Source organism: Urtica dioica, chromosome 8 (genome assembly GCF_054948205.1).
Source record: "Urtica dioica subsp. dioica isolate 48M chromosome 8, U.dioica_male_clone48M_v1_H2, whole genome shotgun sequence".
NCBI lineage: Eukaryota > Viridiplantae > Streptophyta > Magnoliopsida > Rosales > Urticaceae > Urtica > Urtica dioica.
Genome location: NC_142763.1, coordinates 4,289,074 through 4,313,507, shown reverse-complemented (window position 1 = coordinate 4,313,507; position 24,434 = coordinate 4,289,074). Strand labels below are relative to the sequence as shown.

The 24,434-nt window shown below is 33.2% G+C and overlaps 1 protein-coding gene across 1 annotated transcript; it reads left to right on the top strand.

Annotated features, from left to right (window-relative positions):
- Window positions 1–808: 808 nt before the first annotated feature.
- Window positions 809–24,434, top strand: LOC149387416 (uncharacterized). The gene is made up of 6 exons (XM_089622142.1): window positions 809–922; window positions 10,192–10,263; window positions 10,336–10,440; window positions 10,504–10,831; window positions 24,037–24,197; window positions 24,339–24,434. The coding sequence occupies exons 1-6, from the start codon at window positions 809–811 to the stop codon at window positions 24,432–24,434; spliced, it is 876 nt and encodes a 291-aa protein (XP_089478268.1).

The following is a 24,434-nucleotide window of genomic DNA, read 5'->3' as shown; positions in this document are numbered from 1 at the left end:
AGGAAGGAAAAATTTAGTTGGAGAATCTTAATTGACCCCAAAATTAAAAAAAAAATGAAAATTAAAAGAAAAAAAAGGTTAAGGTGAGAGAAGCGAGTACGTGACTCGTTTATTTTGGAACCACAAAATCAAGCAGAGAGATCAGGCGGAACCAGATACTTTTGCAGCGTTTCTGATTTATTTTATCTATGTATTTTTGGAATGGAATAATAAATTTATGAAGAAAAGTCCAATGCACTTTGGTATATATGGTATCCTTTTTCTTTCTCTAATTCTTGTAGTCCTCTTAAAGTGCATAAAAGTAGCATATATATATATATATATTTATATACCTACATATATGCATCAACATCTACACGCACTTATAGTAATAGAATTTAGGGTCAAGCGGCTAAATGGCCAAATAGAACTTAAGGATTTGCAAAATAGCCAAAGTTTATCAAGTATAAGCAAAATAGTCAAGCTGCGATTATTAATCTAGGCATGATTAAATTTAATCCAGACAAGATATCGGGATTAAATTTAATCCAGGCAGGATTAATTTAGTCCAGAGATTTTATTCAGCCTTAAAATTTAATCCTCGACCTTCTCCGATCTTCTTCTTCTCAGACCTCCTTCCAGTCACTGCAATCGCACAGATCTTACCTCCCGTCGGACTCTCCGTCACGGCGGCGAAGGCGAGGAGATCGACGGAGATTCGTGACTCTCCGTCACGCTACGGCGACGAGGCGGGCTTCCTCGCTGGAAAGGTTCGTCGCCGGAGCTCCTGCCCTCCCTCGCCGGCGAGATAGTCGCCGCCGCCCGCCACATGGCCGACCACCGCCCGCGGCCGGGCCCCGCGGTGCTGCGCATGGAAGTCGAGATGGTCCTCCCGGTCGACAGAATCCCCGGCGGCGAGGCGATCGAGAGTCTGCAGAGAGTGGTGGCTATTTTGGCTAACCTAATGAAACTATGGCTATTTTGCAAAAGCTATAGTTTGAATTGGCTAGTTCATGCCATTTTTCCTAGAATTTATAGTGACGTTCGAGGAGACATATGATTGTTTTTGTTATATATATACTATATATGCGTGAGTGATGACCTACGTCCCTTTATTAAAGAAAGAAATATTAATAGAATAATAATAAATTTTAACCATGTTTTGAATTTTTAGTTTGCAATATATCTAAATTTCTCTTTGATTTTGATTTTCCTACTTAAATTATTGGGGCTACTAAGACCTTTGACATAGCTTTTAGCCTTTTACACAAGTCTCTCAAATGTGCAGTAGACATCTAAATCTTCTCCACAATCATGTTGACTATTATTTTCCATAATTAAAACGGGACATTTCATGTTTTATCGACTATTGTCTTATTTAATAAAAAAAAATAGATAACTTATTTAATAAGTTTTATTTTTGGAAAGCTATGGTTATTCACAAAAGATTGAGTGAGTCATCGGATAATAATTTAACAACCAATGATTGAAATCTCGCATCTTACGGTCATAACGCACTTCTAAGTATCGTGCGAAATCTGCGGAATGAATTATGGCAAATTTTAACGGCGACGTGACGAAAATCGGAGATCTTGCACAAAAATCAGCGAGATCAAAGCAGATTTGGCTATGGACAAGGCAAAATTCACAGAGAACACATCTCGCTTGATTTTGAGAAGAAAAAAATAGCGAGAATAGAAGATACTTGTTCACTTTTATTCGCGATTTGGAGAGAATTCGCGAAAAATGATACAAATCGCTAATCATTCTCATACTCTTTTTGTGCTCTTGCGAGAAGCGAGATATCCCTTTTTCGCGGGAGACTTTAAACCTTCTTAATAACATATGCGTAACTTACACATTTAAAAAAAATGGTTTGACCAAGTAAAGTATACAACTTTTGTTATATTCCTTCCAATTCGTTGTAAGATAAAAGTTCCTTTGATTAAGAATAAATGACATATTTTAAAACGTCAAGAATATTCAAAACTCAAGCACTAGCTAGCTAGACAGGCCTTGCTTATCTAAGTGACCTACCTTTTATCTACCTAGCTCAGTAATCGATAGTTATACACATATATGTAAAACACGTGTACATATATATCAATAGAATTTACTTATTTTGCTAGATAAAACTCTATTCACTCGCACACTCCACAGTAACAGAATCAAATTTAGAATGCATGCGCAGAGAAAAATGCCAAGAAATATGGCGTAATGCGAATTTTTCGTTTTATCACATTGGATTTCAGATCATTGGAAATGGATCTTCGGATCTCTCACTGGACAACCATCCAAAAGCAAAGTTTGAAATTTCAGGGAAATCGGATGGAAATCAGTCCGAAATCCGTTTTTTATCCCGACATTGGAATGAACAAAGTCGGAGTTTTCCGTCAAATCCGGGGAATCCGGACCGGGAACCGGATCGGATTCCGGTTCGCAAATTCCGTCCCGGTTCAGTATATCTTTTTTTAAAAAAATCGGGGTATAAAACCCGGAAACCGACGAAAAGTTAACCTAAAATTTTCCACCTCGTCCAAGTCTTTTTTTTCACACGATTCCGGTCCTTTTCGGGGAATCCGTCCAGTTTCCGGCACTCCGCAGGTCAAATTTCACGTTATGCCGGCGGAAAACTCTCTTGGGTTGAGGTATTTGTCTAGATCCCGACACTTTGCTAAATTTTTTTTTAAATTTTTTATTTCTTGTTAATTTATGATGATTAAGTTTAAATTCATAGTTTTTAACATCATTTTAGTGTTTATTCTAAGTTTGTGTTCATTTTTTCCAATTTTTTTTTGTTTAATACGAAAATAAATTGATATTAGTTGTTTTTTTTTAATTTCTTGTTAGTTTTTGTTGATTAAGTTTAAAATCATATTTTTTAACTTGATTATTGTTTTATTTCGAATTTGTGTTTAATTATTTTCAATTTTTTTAATCCGGAAATATGTTAGATTTGGTGGTTGTTAGTTGAATTTAGTTTGATGATTGTTAGTTTAATTTAGTTTTGATGATTGATAGTTTAATTTAGTTTAGAGATTTGATTATTGTTACTTTAATTTCTTAATTTCAAGTTGAACTATGGTATTTGGTGGACTGTGTTGAATATTTTCATTTTAGTTTGTACTTTATATTGAACTTAGTTTATGTTGTGTTTGTACTTTGATAATGTATCGAAAACATTGTAGACTATTTTTAATTTTATGATTTTATCATATGTACTTTGTATATTTTCTCATTGGATTCATCTCGGTAAATACGATATTTGACAATAATGGTAACGGTAACTTCAACGGTATAATTTATCATTTTTTTTTTCTGCATTCCATGGTATTACTTTGGCGTACCCGTTGTTAATTTTAAAATTCGAAATGGTAATGGTAATAGTATTTCGATCTTTGTCCAAAAGAGATTATCACATTGTTTTGTATAAGCATACCAATATTAAATTTGAATTGTGAATGAGTCGTACCATGATATCTTTTTGTGATCCTGATAGCCATGAAGTTGTTGGCTTCTCTTCATGATATATTAATTATTGATCAGGTCAACAGTTCACACTTGCTTCAAGGATAATCTGAAAGTTGGACACGGAGAAATGTATTGCGAAGAAGATAAATTATTCAGATATTTTTTACCAGCTGTCACTCATGCAGCTTTGTCGTTTTCTTCAACATTTTTTTACCTCCAAAAATTGCTACCATCTATAAAAAATAAAATAAAAAATAGTTGTTACCCTAAAAATATTTGTCTACGAGTTTTGTTGTGATTAGTGAAGGCTATTACGTACAACCATCTAGCCACAAGTAAAGCTGGCCATATGAAACCCGGAAAATAAGATTCTTTGGTCCCTTCCCATATTTTGCGGGAAATGAGACTCCCGAAACCGTAAAAAATGGTATCGGGAAATCCCGGAACCATTTTCCACGGTACCATATTTCGTGGTTCCGAGATTCCTATATTTCCTATATTTTTTTTTTATTTTAATCATGAATACATTTAAAAATAAATAAAAATTCATATATTTTCAATTAAAAAATACAATTTTAAAAATATGGTACTAAATGATGCTAAACGGGGATCCCAGTTACGTCCCATTTCTCGGATGGTTGTAGGACAAAAGTCCCGGTACCACATTTCTTAATATGATTTTTTCTCATTAATTTATCATATAATACCAAAAATACGAGAAACGGGATCCCGCAGAATCCCATATGACCACCTTTAGCCACAAGGGGTTTGAGCGTGCTACTTTGCGACCAAAGGTTAAGGGCTAAGGGTTGAAAAAAAAAAAAAAAAAAAGAGTTAAAGATTAAGGGCTCGAAAAAGAGAGGAAGCACTAGTCCACGACATAAGAACGAAATTGCCTGAGCAAAATTTGTGATAAATAAGGAGAAGGTGGCAGATAATAAGACTAGTCAAAATTAGAAAAGAAAAAAAACTTGTCAACAAATTAAAAGAGTAAGTGCTCGAAGTCATGCTACTAGACGATTACAAGCTAGCCGAAGACACGTACAGATCGTAATTATGAGATAGAACAAGCAACAGATTTATGTGACCAATAACTAATTATCACTAAATAACCGTCTGGTGAAACGTAGTAGATGTTTTCACTTGGAAATATCGTGAGATCGTGAGTATGATCAATCCAATAACCCAACAAATTCTGGATAAAAAGGCAACTCGAACAAAGGAACATGAGATGCTCTCATCACACACATATGCAAACTTATCATTTTTTTTTTTTTTTTTTGTTTCACACACCACCTGCAACGTTAATTTTATCTATTTTGTTAGAGACAATCTCACGTCACTTTGTCTCTTTTGAATTTGACGATAATTGTTGTAATATTTTTGTAAAAAAATATATTCTACCTCACATTTTGTAAATACTCAGTGTTGCACCTGCCATTTAAAATCAACTGAAATGTTAATACGAAAATTAATATTTCTATTGATTCGATTTACAAAGTTTAAATAAATTATATTACATAAGAAAGTAAAATATGAGTATTCTTAGTCACCGGCGTAGTCATGAGTACTGGTTAGTAAGGGTAAATTATATATGAATTAATTGTGGGGTAAAAGTTATTAAATAACACTTATAATTTTGATTATATTTTTTAATCATATATATATATATATATATATATATATATATACGTACGTATATACATACATAATAGTATATAACACGTAAGCAATTTTTTTCCTTCATTTAGGAAATGAAAAATCGATATTTTCAACAACATGAATATATAAAAGACTTCATCTTTTTTCTTTTCGCGTTTTCGGGCTTTGTAGATCCCGAACGTCTTTTCTTCGTTCTTCACGCGCGTCTTCAGTTTGCCTTTTGGCACGTCTATGCGTGCACCACAATTGACTAAAACTTATATGCCATGAACGTGGGGAATGGGTGAATAATAAATTACATACGAGAGTAGTTGGTGTTTTCGGTGATATTTGAGTCGCTATAGGTTGACGTTTAAGCCATAACTACATCATATCCTACCGTTAACATTAGCTTAACATTACAAGCCGATAAAACCCTATTGATTTCCTCGATAAGTGTATTGCATAGTAGTAGAGAGTGAGCGGCGAAAGGCATTTTAGTGTTCGAGTCACGTTTTTCATCTATTCTTTGAGCATTAGACATTAGAGGGCGTGAACAAACTTTCGATTTGATCTTACTTTTTGGGACACATTTCATGCACGGGGATTTTAGATCGGGAACGTGTTGCAAATATCTATTAGTCGATCTATTTTTTTTTTTGGGTTTCATATGAGAATTGACTCACATTCATAAATTTTTGTAGGTTGAGGCATTTAACTAACACTTGACACCGTTGCTAATCTTGTAATCGCTATTCGTTTTCAGTGTAACTTCTTTGTTGTTTTTAGAGTGAAGTTTAGGTTTTTGGTGCATATTTGAGCATCGGGACAACATAGGAGTCATTTAGAATAAATCGAATGTCAAATCGGAACAAAAACGAAGATTTTCGTGAAATTCAACGTTGGTTAAAGACATCAGCGCGGCGCACCAACTTTTAGTGCGCCGTGGCCCGTGCTGAAACACCCGCAACAGAGCGCGGCAAATTAAGACGTCCATGCGTCACGTTGATTTTTGGCGCGGCGCGCACTACTACAAATTAACATATTGGGTGCGAAAGGGTATTAGGTGTAGTCGTACCTAAGCCCATATTAGGTGCGACATGTCGCACCGGATACTCATCCGGATGACTAAAAATTTCGCTAATGTTTAGTGTTATTCGGTGCGACAATGTCGCACCTAATATGAAATTGTCGCTCCGAATACCTTTAAGTGCGACAAATGTCGCACCTAATACCTTTAGGTGCGACAAAAAAGTCGCACCCAATGGGTTTTAAAATTAAAGTTGTCAACGAAATCCCTCCGAATTTTTTTAGATCTGGGATTTCATATTGGGTGCGACATTGTCGCACCCAATATGAATATTAGGTGCGACAATGTCGCACCAATATGAATTAAGGTTTTTAAACCCGAACATCCTTCTTTTTCACTCATTCTCGCTCACTCTCTCTCTCTCTCTCACTCGATCTGTCTCTCTCTCTCTGCTCCCCGCCGCCGTCCCTCCCCGGTACGTCTCTCTCTCTCTCTCTCTCTCTCTCTCTCTCACCGTCTCTCTTTCTCACCGTCTCACACTGTCTCTCTCTGCCAGTCAGCCGCCGCCGTCCATCCCTGCCGCCGTCCAGCCCCGCTGCCCCGTCCCGCCCCGCTGCACGTCGCCGTCCAGCCGCTGCCCCGCCCCGTCCAGCCGCTGCCGCTTAAATGAATTTTGATTTAATTTTCTAATTTCTGATTTTGTAATTTTTTTAATTAAAAAAACGTATTAGGTGCGACATTGTCGCACCCGAAAAATGTCGCACCTAAAGGTATGACTATTAGGTGCGACATGTCGCATCTAATGCCTTTAGCGACGGGCTTTTAGGTGCGACTCTGTCGCACCTAATGTCGCACCTAACAAACTATTAGGTGCGACTTTTGACATATTTGGTGCGACATCCGTCTCACCAGATGACGATTTTTGTCCTAGTGGCGCAGAGCCAAAAGCCGAATAGCTCCGTCAGAATCTCGTCTTGACGGGCTGCGCCCATCGTCCAGTGCACCACGCTAATCCCCTGCACGGCGCGATGAAGGCTTTGTCAGCATTGTTAATTACATGTTTTTAAGCATTTTTAGCCTTTTTATCCAATCCAAAGGCCCATATAGCTTGCAACTACCCAATCCTCTAGTTTATTTTAAGATTCTAGCCAAAATTTCATTTTATTAAGAAAATAGTTCATCATGCCGAAGTATATTAAATTAATTGTTTTAGTTAATTTAATTAACTTCGGCCCGATGGACTATATTTTTAATAAAAATGAAACTTTTGCTATAATCTTGAAAGAAACTATATGATTGGCTAGTTTCAACAAATTTGTCAATTTTCTCGAGATTGTCCGACAATATTTCAAGAATTATTGCAAACTACTAAATATATATATATATATATATATATATATATATATATATATACAAAGTATATTATTTAAAATAAGGTTAAAATTAAATATATCAATAAAAACCACATAGTAGTAGTTTTTGGTCGGATTTATTTTCTTCTGGGAATCATATATAGCAGTAGTACTACTAGTCTTGGTATTGAGAACCACACATGTAGGTGTAACTCAAAGATTCAGTGGTCCATTTATACTTCATTGCATATATGATGATAAGGGCATGAAAATCAAACTTCATAAAAATGACTCAACATGCATATTATTGCTTCCCGGTCCCAACTTATAATGGTCCATTTCTATCAAAATCCTTGTCATACTACTTCATAGTATATTTCATATAATATATACTACTTAATAACCCGTCTATTTTACTTGTTTCACTACAAGAAATACCACATTTAGCGACGAAACTATTAGCGACGACTTAATCGTCGCTAATAAATTGTCGCTAATCACCCTTTTAGCGACGATAAAATCGTTGCTAATTCTTTGGTGCGAAAAATATTGAAGTTTGGCGGCAAAGATAATTAGCGACGACTTAATCGTCGCTAATTCGTTTTTGTCGTCGCTAAGTTCGCGGGAAAATAATTACCGACGATAAAGTCGTCGCTAATTATTTCTGAATTCATTTAGCGACGACAGTGTCGTCGCTAAAAATGTTGAATTAATTTCGAATTTTAAAGAGGGAAAAATCCCTCCAATTTAATTAAGACGAAAACATTTAGCGACGATAAAGTCGTCGCTAAAGATTGTTTTATCGTCGCTATACAATTAGCGACGATAAAGTCGTCGCTAAAGATTGTTTTATCGTCGCTATACAATTAGCGACGAAATAATCGTCGCTAAAGGTCATCCAATTTATGACGAATTTTAAAGAGGAAATAATCTCTCCCATTAAATTTAAACAAAATGATTTAGCGACGATAAAATCGTCGCTAAACGTATGAAATTTACTAATAGCGACGATTTAATCGTCGCTAAATGTCTGGTGAACGTAAGTTCATTTAGCGACGAACCTAAATCATTTAGCGACGATTAAATCGTCGGTAAAGGTCTTTAAATACCAGAAACGCGACCTAGCTCCTCATTCGCTCAGAAACCCTAAATTCTACTTTCTCTCTCTACTTTCTCCCTCCTCCGCTGTGAGAAACGACCGCCGTGTGTCGCCGACGCTCCTCCGCCGTGTGCCTCGCCGGTAAGTCTCTCTCATCACTACTTCTCTCTCTCTCCTCACATCTCTCTCCTAAAGTCCCTCTCTCTCCCATTACAGCTCATCCTCCGCCGCTCCTCCGCCGCTCCGCCGCCGACGCCGACGCCGACGCCGCTCCACCACCGACGCCGACGCCGCTCCGCTTCTCTGGCCGCGCGCGCTCTCCCTCTTGATCTTGATCGGTAAGTTTTTTTTTTTACAAACTATATATATATATATATATATATATATATTAGTTAGTTAGTTATAGGATTAATATATATTAGTTATAAATTTATGTATATATTAGTTATATAGTTGTATATGATTAATATATATAGGATTATAAACTTTAGTTATAAATTTATTTTAATTAGTTATAGGATTATAAACTTTAGTTATATATTTGTTATAAATTAGTTATAAATGAATTATATAATTTTAGTTATAAATGTTTGTTATATATTTTTTAGTTATAATTTTAGTTATAAATGAATTATATAAGTATAAATTAGTTATAAACTTTAGTTATATATTTGTTATAAATTAGTTATAAATGAATTATATAATTTTAGTTATAAATGAATTATATAAGTATAAATTAGTTATAAATGAATTATATATTTTTAGTTTATAAATTTGTTATAATTTATATTTTTAGAATTATATATTTGTTATACCAAATATAAATTTTATAAATTATAAATGAATTATAAATATTTGTTATAAATTTTATAAATTATAAATTAATTATATATTTGTTATAAATTTTATATTTGGTAAAATTATGTAAAAATAATTAGTTAGTTTATGTAAATTAAATGGAATTGTATTTAATTGTTGTTAGAAATGATTAAAAATGTGATGGATTATGAATTTTAATAATCGAACCACTGAGGTTGGATTTATTGTTAGTTTTAGGACGTTTCTATGCAGGTTTTAAAGTTAAAGGCTTGATGCCGGGTTGTTAAGTTTATAGGGGAGGTTCTGTCGAAATTTCGGTAGGATCGATCGTGAAATTATAAAATAAAATCCGAAAACTACTAAATTTTGAAATGTTCAATCTATAGGTAAAATGAGTTATCCAAATAGGAATTGGATAATCGAGGACCAACGTTTAAGCGTTGAGTTTGCGGCTGGCATGACAGAGTTCATGGCAATGGCCCGACAACACGTAAATGTCGAAGGACGAGTTAAGTGTCCATGCAAGAGGTGTAACAACGTGTTGATGCAAAAAATTCCTGATATAGAGAATCATCTCTTTATCAGAGGATTTATGAGGAATTACACGAGGTGGAACTTTCACGGGGAGGAAGAAGATGACGTAATGCAGTATCAGACGGAGTTCAGAGGAGGAGGGATGTTTGATGCTGTACACGATATCTTAGATCACAACGACGTAGACGGTGACGATGACAGTATTGACCCGAATGCAGAATACCAGAGTGGACAGTTCGATGACCTTTTCAGCGACCTGAACACAGAATTATCGCGCGAAGAAGAAGACGAAGACTCGACAGGGGGCGATTGGGTTCTCGACCCACCGCATGAAAAACGTAAGTTTTATGTTTATATGATACATCAAATCGTTAAAATTATCTAACACTTGAAGTTTTGTTTACATGCAGAAGAGCGTCGAGACAGGCGCATTCGAGAGCTTGTTTGCGAACTACAAGCGCCAACATCAGTCCGACAAGTCTGAATGGCTGACTCCTGAAGCCTCCGCACGTTATGTAAGTTTACATTTATTTTTCTTATTTTTCGATTAATATATACTAACTAGTTAATTATATCAGGATCGACTGGTCGCTAGGTTCAACACGTTGCGAGCGGAGGCTGAGCACCAAGGAGCGGACGTTGATATTTCCGTTCTAGAGCAGCAGGCGATCCGCGATATTATGGGTTCGCGGACTGATCACTTGACCGGCGTCGGACGTTTGGTGCCACAGGGAGCACGGATGGCGGCTGAAGTCGCCGAAGTCTACGGTTCGGAGGCTGGGACGTCGCAACCAGGATATGTCTCGCAGGAGGTGTTGGCATCGACCCTCGCCGCGTTCGCCGAGACAATACAGAGTCAGGTGCCCGGCCTCAACCTTAGCTCGTTCATGTCCCAATTTCCGCAGAGTTCGCAGCAGGCTCCGTCATCCCACAGCCAGCAGACTCCGACGGCCGACGTCCACACTCCGACGCCCGACGTCTGCACTCCGACGGGCGGCCAGCAAAGGACTCCCGACGCCAGCCAGCAGACGACGCCCGGCGGACCAAGTCAGTCTACTCCGACGCCGCAGCCTGCAGAACTTCAGCGCCAGCAGAAGAGCGTTTCTCGTCGAGGAGGGGGAAAACGAGTGGCGGGACGACAAAGCAAACGTCGCGACTAGTGGTTTATTAGTTCTTTTGTGTATTTATTATTTACATATTTATCGATAACCGAAAACGTACGTAACCGGATTTTATATAGTTGTTGATTTGGATAATATAATTTAGTTTTTATATGATTTTTCATTTTAGAATTTCACAACAAAAAAACCGTAAAAAAAAATAATTAACGACGAAAAAAAAAAATAATAATAATAATTAGCGACGATTTTATCGTCGCTAATTATTATTCACACAACGTTTTAGCGACGACTTTGTCGTCGCTAATTGGCGCGGGAAAAATTCCCGCGTGAATTAGCGACGATAAAATCGTCGCTAAAACTCTTTTTCACAACGAAAAAAACTTCTCGTCACAACATTTAGCGACGACTTTGTCGTCGCTAATTGACGCGGGATTTTTTCCCGCGTTAATTAGCGACGACAAATTCGTCGCTAATTGTCTGTTTCAAAATGAAAAAAAAATTCTGGTTACAACATTTACGGACGGTTTTATCGTCGCTAATATCGTCGCTAAATATTTACCGACGATTAAATCGTCGCTAAATATATTTAGGCACGGCGAATTAGCGACGACTTTTATCGTCGCTAATATCGTCGCTAAATACATTTAGCGACGATTTCAGGGTTATTACCGACGAATAAAATCGTCGGTAAATGTTGTAAATGTTATAGTGTTTGGGATTAGTCCAAAGCAAAGATTTTAAATCCAACTTAAAGAAGAAGAAAAATTTGCGCCCAGGATTAACTTAACTGATTGTGCCCAGGATTAATCACTTAAGACTCTAAGATAAACATTTCCAGAGCATAAACGTGTATAAATAAATCCTGGTCTGAAATTGCAATCGATGTACTCTTAATTGCTTTGTTTCTGGGTACATAATATACTTGTGAGATTTATGACTATGGATTATAAATTTTTATCTTAATGTATAGGTTGCATTACACATATCCATTTGAGTTAGACGTGCTAAACCCATACGTTTTCTTAAATAAGAAATCATTTGAAAATTGCAATTATTAAATCATTCCTTAATGGCAAATTAATCCTTCCTTTTCTGTCTCTTCTAATTTCCTCCACAAAACATTCTTTCTTTTCTTTAAATGTTACAAATAAATCCATTTCATTTAATTCCTTTCTGAGGAGATGGGAAATATAACCAAAAAATTAATTAAATAATTTTTCCTTTATATTTCTTTCACGTAGAATTTATTTAAGGTCACTGGAATTTATTTTCTCTTGCACTGCCCTTCATAAGTTCTCGAAAATATTTCAAAACCTCGTCGACCTTAAATGTCCTTAAATTCCATTCTCGGTTTATTTTTGTCCTTTCGGGAAACTTCTTTTGCAACATTTGACTTAAAAATTCGAGATATTACAGTCACTTGAAACGTTATAATTGCAATCTAGCCAACGTTTCGACTAAGTTTCTAATGTAGACACAAGTGATGACATGACTTTATTATTATATAGCAATAATACCAATTTATCTTTCATATAAAATTCGGTAGATTATGTAGCCAACGTTTGGTGCTTTGATATATGTTATTAAAGCTTTAATACGTGTCATTAAAGCTTTATTCCATAATAATTATTTATTTTCTAATTTGTATTCCAATTGGTTGCTTTGTAAATCGGCTGAAAAACATGTAGCCAACGTTTTGTTGAAATATCATCGCTTTAATACATGTTATATGAATTTATTCCATGATATTTTTCTTTCTTATTTTTTAGTTCAATTAGTTGCTCTTATTGATGAATTTGATTTTCACTGACTTTCTCTTTTAATCCACACGGATATATCTATTTAATTAAGGAGTAGTTATGTTTTTTTTTTTATCTTGAACATATGAAAAAAGTTTATAGTAGGCATCGAAAAAAAAATCTTACAACCCCAAATATGAAAAATGGATAACTTATAAACAAAAATTAACCAAAATTTATGGTGATTAAGAAGTAAAAAACCTGAAACCATACGAAACAAGCACCTATGAATGTTAATTAACGGAAATTTACTAACGATTTAGAAATTAAAAAATTATCGAAGCTAAGCTAATAGTCATTCACATTTTATACGAATTCGTGAATTATCAATATTTCATTGCACGCTGCATGTGACAAAATTTCATCACTTATTTCAATCAATATTTAATGTATTTTCCTATATTATAATCAATAATGAATTGCCTTTTAAATATTTGAAATTTAAATCTCAACCATGGACTATGACATTTTTAACCGAGTAAGTTGACTTTATTTTTTGGATTGCTGAAACGTTGGCTAGTGATTTGTTTTCATGAGTTACGCCAAGGGTATTTATGGTATTTTCTATTCACTTATATCAGTAAATAATTAAATTACAAAATTTACCAATCGTTAACTAGATTCTTAAAATTACGTTTGAAATTAGTTACATTGCTAGATCGCCGATATTACTAACTCCAAATGAAACAACCTACAGTATTTGTATCATCGTTCTATGTGTGAGTTTCTATTATTAACATTGTAATTATTTGTCTTTTGTAATTAATTATAATGAAATGAACATGATTAATTATGAGTTTTGACGTCTACGTGAAACACATATGTATGAAATTCTTTTTTTTTTCCTGAATATCCGTCGGTAGACTCATTGATAAACAATTTTTACCTGTTGTAAAAATTAATTCTTCTTATCATGTTTGATTACATGGCGGTATGTATGCTTATGCGGTAAGCAACTTATCCTTAAGTTGGGAGATGTGGCATAAACAACATTGTTTCAAAATTTTCTTTGAAACGAAAAAAAAAAGCATTGTATTATTTGTTTCAAGATTTTTGGTAGGCTATGAGTTTGTCTAACCTTATCAAGTATTGGCATATGGCAATGTTTCAAGTCCATAAAAAATAATATGCAAAGGCCTCAAACAATAGGCACTCGATGAGACAGCAATGAGCTTTGGTCATTGACTCTTGACACTAGACTGTAATCCAAAATCCAAAATCCAAATATATGATTTATGAAAAGTTCAAAGTACAAGTTCTATAGCTATAGTAGATAGGTCCCCATAAAAACAAATTGCCAATCATATCTAGTTGCACTTGGCATATTTATTTATTTATTTATTATTATTTGGCATTGAATGAGAAAAGGTCTGGTCGTTGATCATTAGAAGAGGATAATTGGAAAGGTATTCCACTGGTGTGGAAAAGGTGGTCCTCTCTACAGGATTCTTGATTTTAATTTAGATTTATTTAATAACGTCGACGGTCTAATGCCAATTATATATATATATATATATATATATATATATATATATAAAATATTTTGGCACAAATACTATTAGAAGATCGCTTTATTAATATCAACACAACTTTAAAATTTGATAGTTCCAATACTAAAATTATAAGAGAGAATTATATTTTTACAAAATAAATTTTGGGACTGTTTTTTATTTTAATTATGTATTTTGTGATCGATATGTCACTAAATTAAGAAAAATATTACAGTTTTACTATTAAATAAATTTTGGCGATCTTGATAAAATTACAAGCATTTGTAATGTTTATATCAAATATATATAGATATATAATAATAATAAATAAATAAATAAAGACTCCCTAAATAATTCCCTATTCATAGACACCCTTTTCCTACGCCATAGGCGTGGTCCTGCCGAATTTGGAGTGTCCTAAAATAAATATGCTAAGAGTATGATGGTGAATTTATTGAAATTATAAAATTAAAAGAGAGGCAAAAAGAGCTCAAATGGTGTTACAATTTCACACACCACTCACCAAAATGGTCCATGCATTAATCGCTAGGAAAAGCCTATTTATGGTACAAAACATATATACCAAGAATCATTGATTAAAATATTGATATAAAAAGGCTTGGGATAAAAAGAATTGCCAAATGGTATTTTTTGTTACGTTTTGAGTCTTCTTTCGGTGATTGCCATTGTACACCAGTTGATACGAATAGATAAGCCATTAAATGTAGCTCCCGTGATGAGTACCAATCAATATATGTGAGAATTGCGTCCACTATTGTCTTCACAGATATTTGTGATTTCCCTTTTTTCACTTTTTTTCCTCGAAAAGTTGTGATTTCCCTTCAACTTGGAAACCTTTATTTGGAACCAATCCTGCACATTTGAAAAGAATAAGTTGGTTGGACAACGTCTAATTTTTTCCTTAGAATTTAGACATTTCATATTCTAAAATAATTAATTTAGAAAAATTAGTTGGACCCGTATTAACAATATCATATATATATATATATATATATATATATATATATATATGTGTGTGTGTGTGTGTGTGTGTGTGTGTCTAGAATACAAGATGATCACAATTTTTTATATCATATAATAATAAAATAATATGATAACAAAGCTAATACTATAAAATATTAAAAGAAACAAATGGAAACACAAGTAAATAATATAAAATCGGATAAATCTAAATCGGTATGAACAAAATACGAAAGAAGGAACGGGATCCTCAAGATTCATTTAACGATTTTCTTAAAGTTTTTATTACTTTCTTATGAGTGTTAAATTTGATAAGTGTAAACCTCTCGAGATACAACGAGGACTAGACGGACGAGCGGTGAACCGCGACGATCTTCTTCAACCAAAGTCAGAATCTACGATGCAACAATGAACAAAAGGAAACGAGAACGAAAGATAAGATTTCTTAGGAAGCGCTGATGCAACAAGCAAGTAAACCACTAAATAACCTCGTGTTTATTTTCTATACCCAGTCGAATTTACAACTGAAAAAAATCAAATAAATAATTTGGGTAAAAAATAATGAAATTAAAGAGAATTTTATATTACCCGGGCTGATTTGGGGTAATTATAATAGTGGGGTCCAATTATCTTATTTGGCGGTTTTGAACATATTATTATTTATTGTTGTTGAAGTATAAGGTTGGTTACTGAATATGAAATTAATGCTTAGAGTGCACTGAAAAATATTATACAATTGTGAAGTGAAATAAATGTGTGGTGAAAGAGAATGAATACGCAAAAATTAAATACGAAAGATATATGTGAAATTTATAATGCACATATAGCGTTTGTTCAAAAGCCAGAACATAACCCGATTCGAGTTCGAGCCAAACCTTTGGACAAGACAAAGTCTATAATGCGTGTTATAGTCTTCACTCCAAAGACCTCACATCACCTCTTAAACATACATGTGAAAATTACTCGAGCCACCTCATATTAATTTTTTAAAAAAATATATCGTTTTTCAGTTTTATTATGAGAACTCCTCATTTTACTATAAAAATAACTCATTTTATAGTTATATCTTGATGTTTGTTGTTTTATTATACTTATTTTTAATCATTGTTTCCAGTTTTTTTATTTAAATTCATGTTAGTTGTTTACATTCTCATTTAAAAATATAGACAAAATTAATTTGAAAAAAAAAATTGAATACTAATGAAATGTTATAAAGTTCAAGACAAGAAATTACCATCTTCAAACAAGGCACTGATGGAATTTTCCCCTTAAAATGTTAATGAGAGCTCAAAACCAAGTCGGGAGAAAAAAAAAATTGGATTTAGAAAGCCTAAGCTTTAGCTTAGTAGGTACATGTTTGGATTCATTTAGTTTAAGAAAGTTCTATCATTACCTCGTCTGAAGATGGTAATTATTTGAATGCATGTAATTTAATAACATTCCAAAAATACTTCGTTAGTTTTAAATTTTAATTTTCAAATAATTTTATCCATATTTAAAAAAAAAAAAAACTGTAAGCAATTAGCATAAATCTAAATAAAATTGTAAACAGTGAATAAATATAAGTCTAATAAAGCAGCAAACATCAAGATAAACATTAAACTAAAAAAATGAATTATTATTTTCTTTTTAGTAAAACGAGGCATTCTCGGAATCAAAAGAAAATCGAGGTATTTTTGAGAAAAGGTTTTAAAATGAGATGGTTCGAGTGATTTTCACATTTAGCTTTGTATGCACTTGTTTGCTTTCATCGGTTACTGGGCTAGTTAATGGGCCACTTTGTGTACTGGGCCTCGTTATTATGTTGCTTATGAATTTTCAGTTTTTTATTGTCATTATTATTATTATTTTATTGTTACTACGAGAATAATTGCGTTCTTGACTGCTGTTACTTTTATTTGGAGTTCCAGTTAAAATCAACGGGGAAAAATTCCCAATCGGTATAAAGTATATATCTTGAGTGTTAGAGCAGAAATATATATCTTTATACAGAAATAATTATTTATATTTTTCGAAACGCTAGTTCTACTTCTACCAATTACTAATCAACGGGAAGAAATCAAAGTTGACATCTTTATTATTACAATCACAATCCTATAAATATTGGTCTCACTGGGTTCCCAACTTCGGCTCATCCTTAGACCGTTTATGTTTGAAGATAACCCAACTTAACTATATACTAATATATATATATATATATATATATATATATATATATATATATATATATATATATATTACACATTTTATCGAACAATAAGTGTTGACCTTAAAACCATACTACCAAACCCTTTTAGATGTTTTTATCATTATTAGATTAAGAACTTAAACGTATACATGCAAATATAATTTTTATTTTTTTCACTTCAGTTCTTAATTTTAAGATCCAAAACTTGTGAATAAATTAGAGTCTAACCGGACGTTTTAGATTACGCAAATGTTAAAATTAATAATGTATGAGCCACTTTGTATAATAATAATAATAATAAGTACAGCTGTGGTGTCTCAATATTAAATGGATGAGTTTGCTGGCCTCCAACAAAACACAATCATAATCTTAAGGACTAATTCCCCACCAGCTTTACAGTAGTTTTTGGGGTACCCACTTTGAAATTGCCCATCAAACCCCAAGGGTACTTTGCTTCTATACTTTATTTATATGTATATATATATATATATATATATATTATTTTATAAGAGTGTGTGAAATATATATATATATAGTAATATATGTGTGCGTGTGTGTCACAGGCAGGACGGAGCTAGAATTTAAAATTAGGGGTTAAAGTGAATTTATTTTTCAGAAAAGGCTAATTTGTAAATTTTTATAGTAAAAATATGAGAAAAATTTAAGTAAAATGAGTAAAACAATTTCATGAGGGGGCTTAAATCCTAGCTGGCCTTCATTGCGTCCGTCTGGGATTCACAGATGATCATTTAGAATCTTTATTATTATTGCCCCCTAGGTTAAAACGAACCAAAGATTATAAGCAGACGAATTGCATGGAATAATTAACATTCACTATAATGATAATGGTCTTTTCTAAATTACTTGGGCAATAATTTCTATTTTGGTGCCTACTTAATTGAAAGTGGTGCGTAGTTGCGAAATATTTATTGATTCACTCAGTGGATTACGGCTTTGATTGGTTTGTAATATAGTACGTAGGACTAAAATTAAAGGACCCATTCAGACAAAAAGATTCTTATTAAGTATAATTTAAAAGGGTCTGATCATGCTGAATTAGAAATTAATACTAACGTTACATTGATGCATGTGAGACAATTGAAATTGCAACCTTATTTCGAAGTCTTTTTTGTCCAATCGAAATTGCCGAATGAGAATTTAGACGTAGTCTGGTAAAGTCAGACTAATATCATTATATATTATTAATTCCTTTTTATTAGGATATGGTGAAAAATGCTGTGGATATATTTATTTGAAAAAAGGACTCCTTACATGACTATATTGATAAAAGCTAAAAAAATATATAAATTACAAAAATTTAACTAAACAGAATATTCAAAACTCCTTTAAAAAAAAGTGAAAAAATAAATTACATACACAATCACAATAATACAGTAAATTACAAAAAATTCCAGGTAACATTTTAATTAGGAGATTTTCCCCGACTGAAATTCAGGCCGAAATAAAACAAAACATATTTCAGATTTAAACTCTCCGTTGGAGACGCTTGATCGATGGTGTGCATGACAGACACGGGCCCGTAGTGACATGGATGACAGAGACTTGAACTCCGGACAACTACTACGAAGAGTCAAGAAACTTCATATGACGATACATTTGACGGAAATTGACGACGATACACAGGAAAAATAAGAGAAAAATCTCCTCCAAAATAAGAGCTTTCTGATGATTAACCCCACTAGAGTCTCATGCACTTGAAAAAGTGATGTAAAAAAAAAATCTTAGTATTTTATTTGGGAGAATAGAACGCAATTATGATTTTTTTTCAACTCTAAATTATTGAAAAAAAAATACTTGGTCCTCTTGGTTGTGGAGTTTCTTTCTAGCTATCTATGTTGTCTATGCGAATTCGGTTATATATGTCTAGTACTATCCATGAATAAATTAAACAAAAAAAGTGAATAAATGGCGTGCATATATATATATATATCATCCTTGAATACCCCGCGTTTGTAAGAGAAATGCAATTAATTTTCACAATATTGTTCCTAAGAAGCTATATATATAGATATATATATATATATATATATATATAAATTCGTCGTTACTAGTCATTTTAAGAGGTAGATTATTTTTTTAAATAAAATAATGCTTTGATTAATTTTTAAAATGAGTATAAATTATTGAGTTACTGATCAATTTTAGCCCGGCATATTCTTTTTCTCAACTTTTAAATTAAAAGTAGTAATAATTTCACAAACTGTCCAAAGCCGAAGGTGCAAGTATTTAGAGATTTTGGAAATAGAGAAAGACACTTAATTGAGAAACTATGAATAGACCCTAAAATATGAAGAATATAAGTGGGTTAAGCACTATGAATAATAATGCAAAACTTGTCATTGTCACTATAACAATAACTTCAAAATAAATGCTCATCATGTCAATTAGGCATAATAAATTTCAGAGGTCATGGCCAATTGTATATCTTTAATAATTTCTAAATTTGACCAGGATTTTCTAGCTTCAATAGTATCTGAAGTGTGGCAGAGAAAGCAATCGTATGTGGACTACAATTTTTTCCCTAGTTCAGAGACCTTATAATGTTTATATATGTGTGTATATATACATATATATACATCTTATTAAAAATTATTAATAATATAACACTTTGACTCTGCGGTAATTGGTAAAATCAAGTTTGTAATCTGAAACTCGGGAATCACAAAATAGCTTATACCTTTTAAAATCAAGCCAGGAATTCAAATTAAGGGGAGTTAATGTGCGAAAAAAGAAGTTGAAGGAGGACTAATTTGTAAATTATAAAAAAAAATTAAAAACTGTGAAAAAAATACATTTTTTTTAGAGGGGCTATAGCACCCCCTTGAGCACTATGTGGCTTCGTGCCTGTATATGTATATATATCCCCTCACATGTTAATAGTTTATCCTAATAAAATTGTTTCAATTTGCAAAAAATTAGCATGCTTTTTTTATGCACAATCTAGAATATACCAATATGATTGATAAGTGCGATGTAGTCACACTTATCAATATTTTTTCGAGCAAGAATCTAAACTTAATTATTGTTACGTTTGGTATTGACTTATTTTGTATTGCAAGTTAGATTGGTAGGATGTCAGATATTACATGCTCCGGGATATGTTGAGACATCTTGACCACTGTGGTAGATTTGTATTTTTGGCAAGTTTCCTATTTCGCCATAATGATCGCGGAAAACTTTTTACATTGGTTCTTCATGCGTGTACGGGTAAAGAAACCCTAGATCGACATCCGTAGGTGTTGACTACTATAAAATTCAAGCGTTTCACCTTTAATAGTTTTGACGTATTCATCAAACTTTTATAGTTCTTAGATGTGCATGACTGGTAGACTGAGAAACTATTTGTTTGATGCGTGTGATGTGGTTCTCTAAATACATTTACATAGAAACGACTGTTAGAGAGTTGTTAAGTTTTGTAATTTCGTGATTGAAGGTTTCACGAGCATTGTTATTGAAAGTATCCAAACATCGGGAGAGTGTTTGAAGAATGGAATTGAGAAGAGTCTCAAATTCAGGAGGAGCTTGATTTTGGAATTCATAGGCAGTATTAGAAAAGGGGCATTGAGACCGGTGTTGTTCATATAAGTACATTGTTGTACTATTAACTACATATTGAAATAGTGAATTTCTTTTTAACTTGGCTGAGAGCCCACTAGAGTATGTGACGTTGCACCGAACTGGGTTACCATTCTTCTTGTCATTTATATGTACGCACTGTCTTTTATTTATCTATTCTTGCATCCGAATAGATTGTCGCATACAAAGACTCTACATTGTGTGCCACATATTGTCACTGATTAAAAAGAATTTTCATTATCCTTAGATATTTTGTAGTTTTTAGTTAATTATCAGATTTTCGAGCTAATAAAAGTGGTCTCGAAACTGAGTGTAGCACCAAGGAGTGGTGTGGCGCACCATTTTGCGTTTTAACCTTGTTTCTCCACCATGTTGTTTAATATCGACCTTTGAATCACATCCAAAGAGTCCATAATGCTCCAAAAATACACTTTACACTTTAGCTTAGATGTGTGTTTAGTTGTGGATTAAAATGTGAAATTCAAGGGAATTAGGGTGTGACACATCAGTTGTTTAGTCTGACTAGCTAAATAGTGAATCCATAGGCCAATATAAAAGTGAGAGGTAATAAATGAATGAACTCTATCTTTTCCCTCATTCTCCGACCTAGATCTGTAGAAAGACTAGGAGGTGCGTATAATTGTTTGAATTTCCAAGTTAATTGCAGTTATTTATTTTAAGGTGTAACTTCATCAAATTATCAGGTCAATTTTTACTCAAGAGAGATTAGTAGATAATTGAGAGGGAATTAGATTAAATCTTCCCAATCTAGCCCATACCTAGAATCCTCACCCTGACCAATTGAATTAAATGATCCAACAAAGCCGTGCCCTTTCCTTTTATTATAGTTTTCAAATCATTTTACTTGCTATTTGCACTTTAATTCAGCTTCAAATAAAAAAACACAAAATCCCATTTTTAACATTTTCATAATTCAAATAATATTCTAGTTGAAAATATTATATTTATGCATTCCATTCTAGAAACATTTATCGAAATCACATTTTCATATTCATTCAGTATTGGCTTCACTTGATGAAACTTTTTTTTTTTTTTTTTTTTTTTTGAATAGCTCACTTGATGAAACTAATAAAACTGTTTCCGACATAAGTGATGTCTTTCATGAACTATTATATATTTCATTTGAGTATATAATTCGTTTTGCTAATTATCCTAAGCATTTAGCTTGATAGATACTACTTTTTTTTCTTTCGAGGTCTCCTTTTGGATGAGGGTATGAGTTTAATCTCTCGATATAACGATTTGAAAAAAATTCTTTATAATCAAGTATATACTATGTGAATGTATAAATGAAAATAGTAAAATATATTGTCTAAATCAGTCCTCAATTCAGTGCTATAATGCAGAAATCGACTTTTTTTTACACGCAAGTACATGTATTTCTAATGAGTTTTAATTTGGTGTCGTTAATATTTTTCAATATAATCCTTAATATTCAAAGGGCTCTCTCTCTTGTTTTTCAGCAAAAATATCATCAAATAATTCAATTTTTTTCTTTTGTTGTAAACTACATAGAGATAGAGATTATAGAGAAACCAAATTAGCATACATCACCAGTAGGTATAGAAGGGGTAGGAAGGGGACAAGCAAAACGATGATTTGGTACATTCATCAGAGAATAGGAGCGAAAAAAAAAAAAAAAAAACTGATTAGGTAGGTGGTTCTGTGCCAAAAAAATAATTCGAAACACTCACATATTATCTACGAGAGATCGAGACAAAGATCATTCAAACACTGGATTTTTATCTAACTAATTCTTTTATGATTTTATCCCTTAGTTTAATTCCCACATCCACATCCTTCTTATGGTAATACCCTAATGTATACGTACATCTAAAACCAGTACTATATATCATTTTTAGCCCTTTCCCTCCTGTCCCTATTCTTCTCAAATAATGTCATCAACGAAACCGTTCTCGTCCATGCATGTGTTTCATATGTCAAAGAGGATACTTCAATTTCGGAAACGTAGATGTGTGTGTGTTATAATGTCAAAGATAAATTCTGTTATAAATGTGTGTATATATATGGAGGACAAATGAAAAAGAAAAATAATCCATAATGAAGAGAAAAGGCACATAAAAAAATAGATTGGACACAAAACCTTATCTAATATTATTTTCCCAACCACTAAGATTAGATATGCCTATTAGCTTTGTGTCTATAAAGGCATTTATAGAGATAGGATATAATAATATTCTATTATACACAGATAAGCTGGATAGAATATTATGATATATATATATATATATATATATATATATATATATGCTACAGATGTGTGCATTGTGTGTATATATATATATATATATATATATATATATATATATATGCTATTCTAATGACAGATTCTTAGAACTCATTTATGTATAATCAACTGAAGCTAATGTATGGCGCTCGATTATTTCTGTGGGCTGATCCTCCTTTTTTTTTTTTTTTTTTTAATTATAGATTTTATCAACAAGTATACTCATCCTCTCGGTTCATAAAGCAATATAATTTTTTTAGGGAGGGCATTAGCCAAAGCAAAATAAAATTTATATATAGTTATAGTTAAGTAAGAATTTATGTTATTACATATACAAAAATCACACATATGTTTTTATTAAATAATCGATTCGACCAATTCTTACGACATAATCTAATTTTATTTCTCTCGGTTCCTCTTTGATAGAGCTCACATCCACGTCAACTGTAGAAGCACTTAGCCACGTCAGCAGAGCATTTTGTTAGGCCGTTAAGATATTGTTAGCTAGCACTAGGTCCAATGTATCTAGTCTTATGCACACATATAAACATACCTGTAAAAACATAGAAGTGGTTAATGAGAATTATACAATACACAAAAGCTCTATGAGAAGGTTCTCATTGGAATATCTCAATCTGAGTCTTCTAGATTTTATCTTGCTATCAGAGCGGCAACAATGGCGTTCGATGGAATCTCCTCTCCTCATCGTCATCAAAGATCCCGAGGTCAAAGATCCTGAGGCCAAAGATCTCAATCAACAATTGATGTTCAACAGGCACCAACAAACTACATTTGCACTAGAGGCGAAAAAGGCCACTCCTCGAGTGGTACGTCGTGGCTCAACCGCAAGACCAATCCGCCAAATCTTTGGCAAGCAAGGCCACGTTGTAGTTGCGTGCTGGCACATGCTCGATGAATCATTCTAAGGCTTTACCTCTACAATTGTCTCCAACAATCCGTTCAACAAGGTGGCTTTCTTCCCTGACCCTGAAACTGTGGCGGATCCGACGTCGTATGCTGATTCCAATGCCACCAATCACGTCATCCCGAAGCTGCACATGTAG

Excerpts from the sequence above, each read along its gene's own strand:
- LOC149387416 (XM_089622142.1), top strand. The coding sequence starts at position 809 with ATGGCCGACCACCGCCCGCGGCCGGGCCCCGCGGTGCTGCGCATGGAA. Across the intron at positions 923-10,191 it reads TCGAGAGTCTGCAGAGAGTG|AATTATCGCGCGAAGAAGAA; the intron begins GTGGCTATTTTG and ends ACCTGAACACAG. Across the intron at positions 24,198-24,338 it reads AAAAGGCCACTCCTCGAGTG|GTGGCTTTCTTCCCTGACCC; the intron begins GTACGTCGTGGC and ends CCGTTCAACAAG.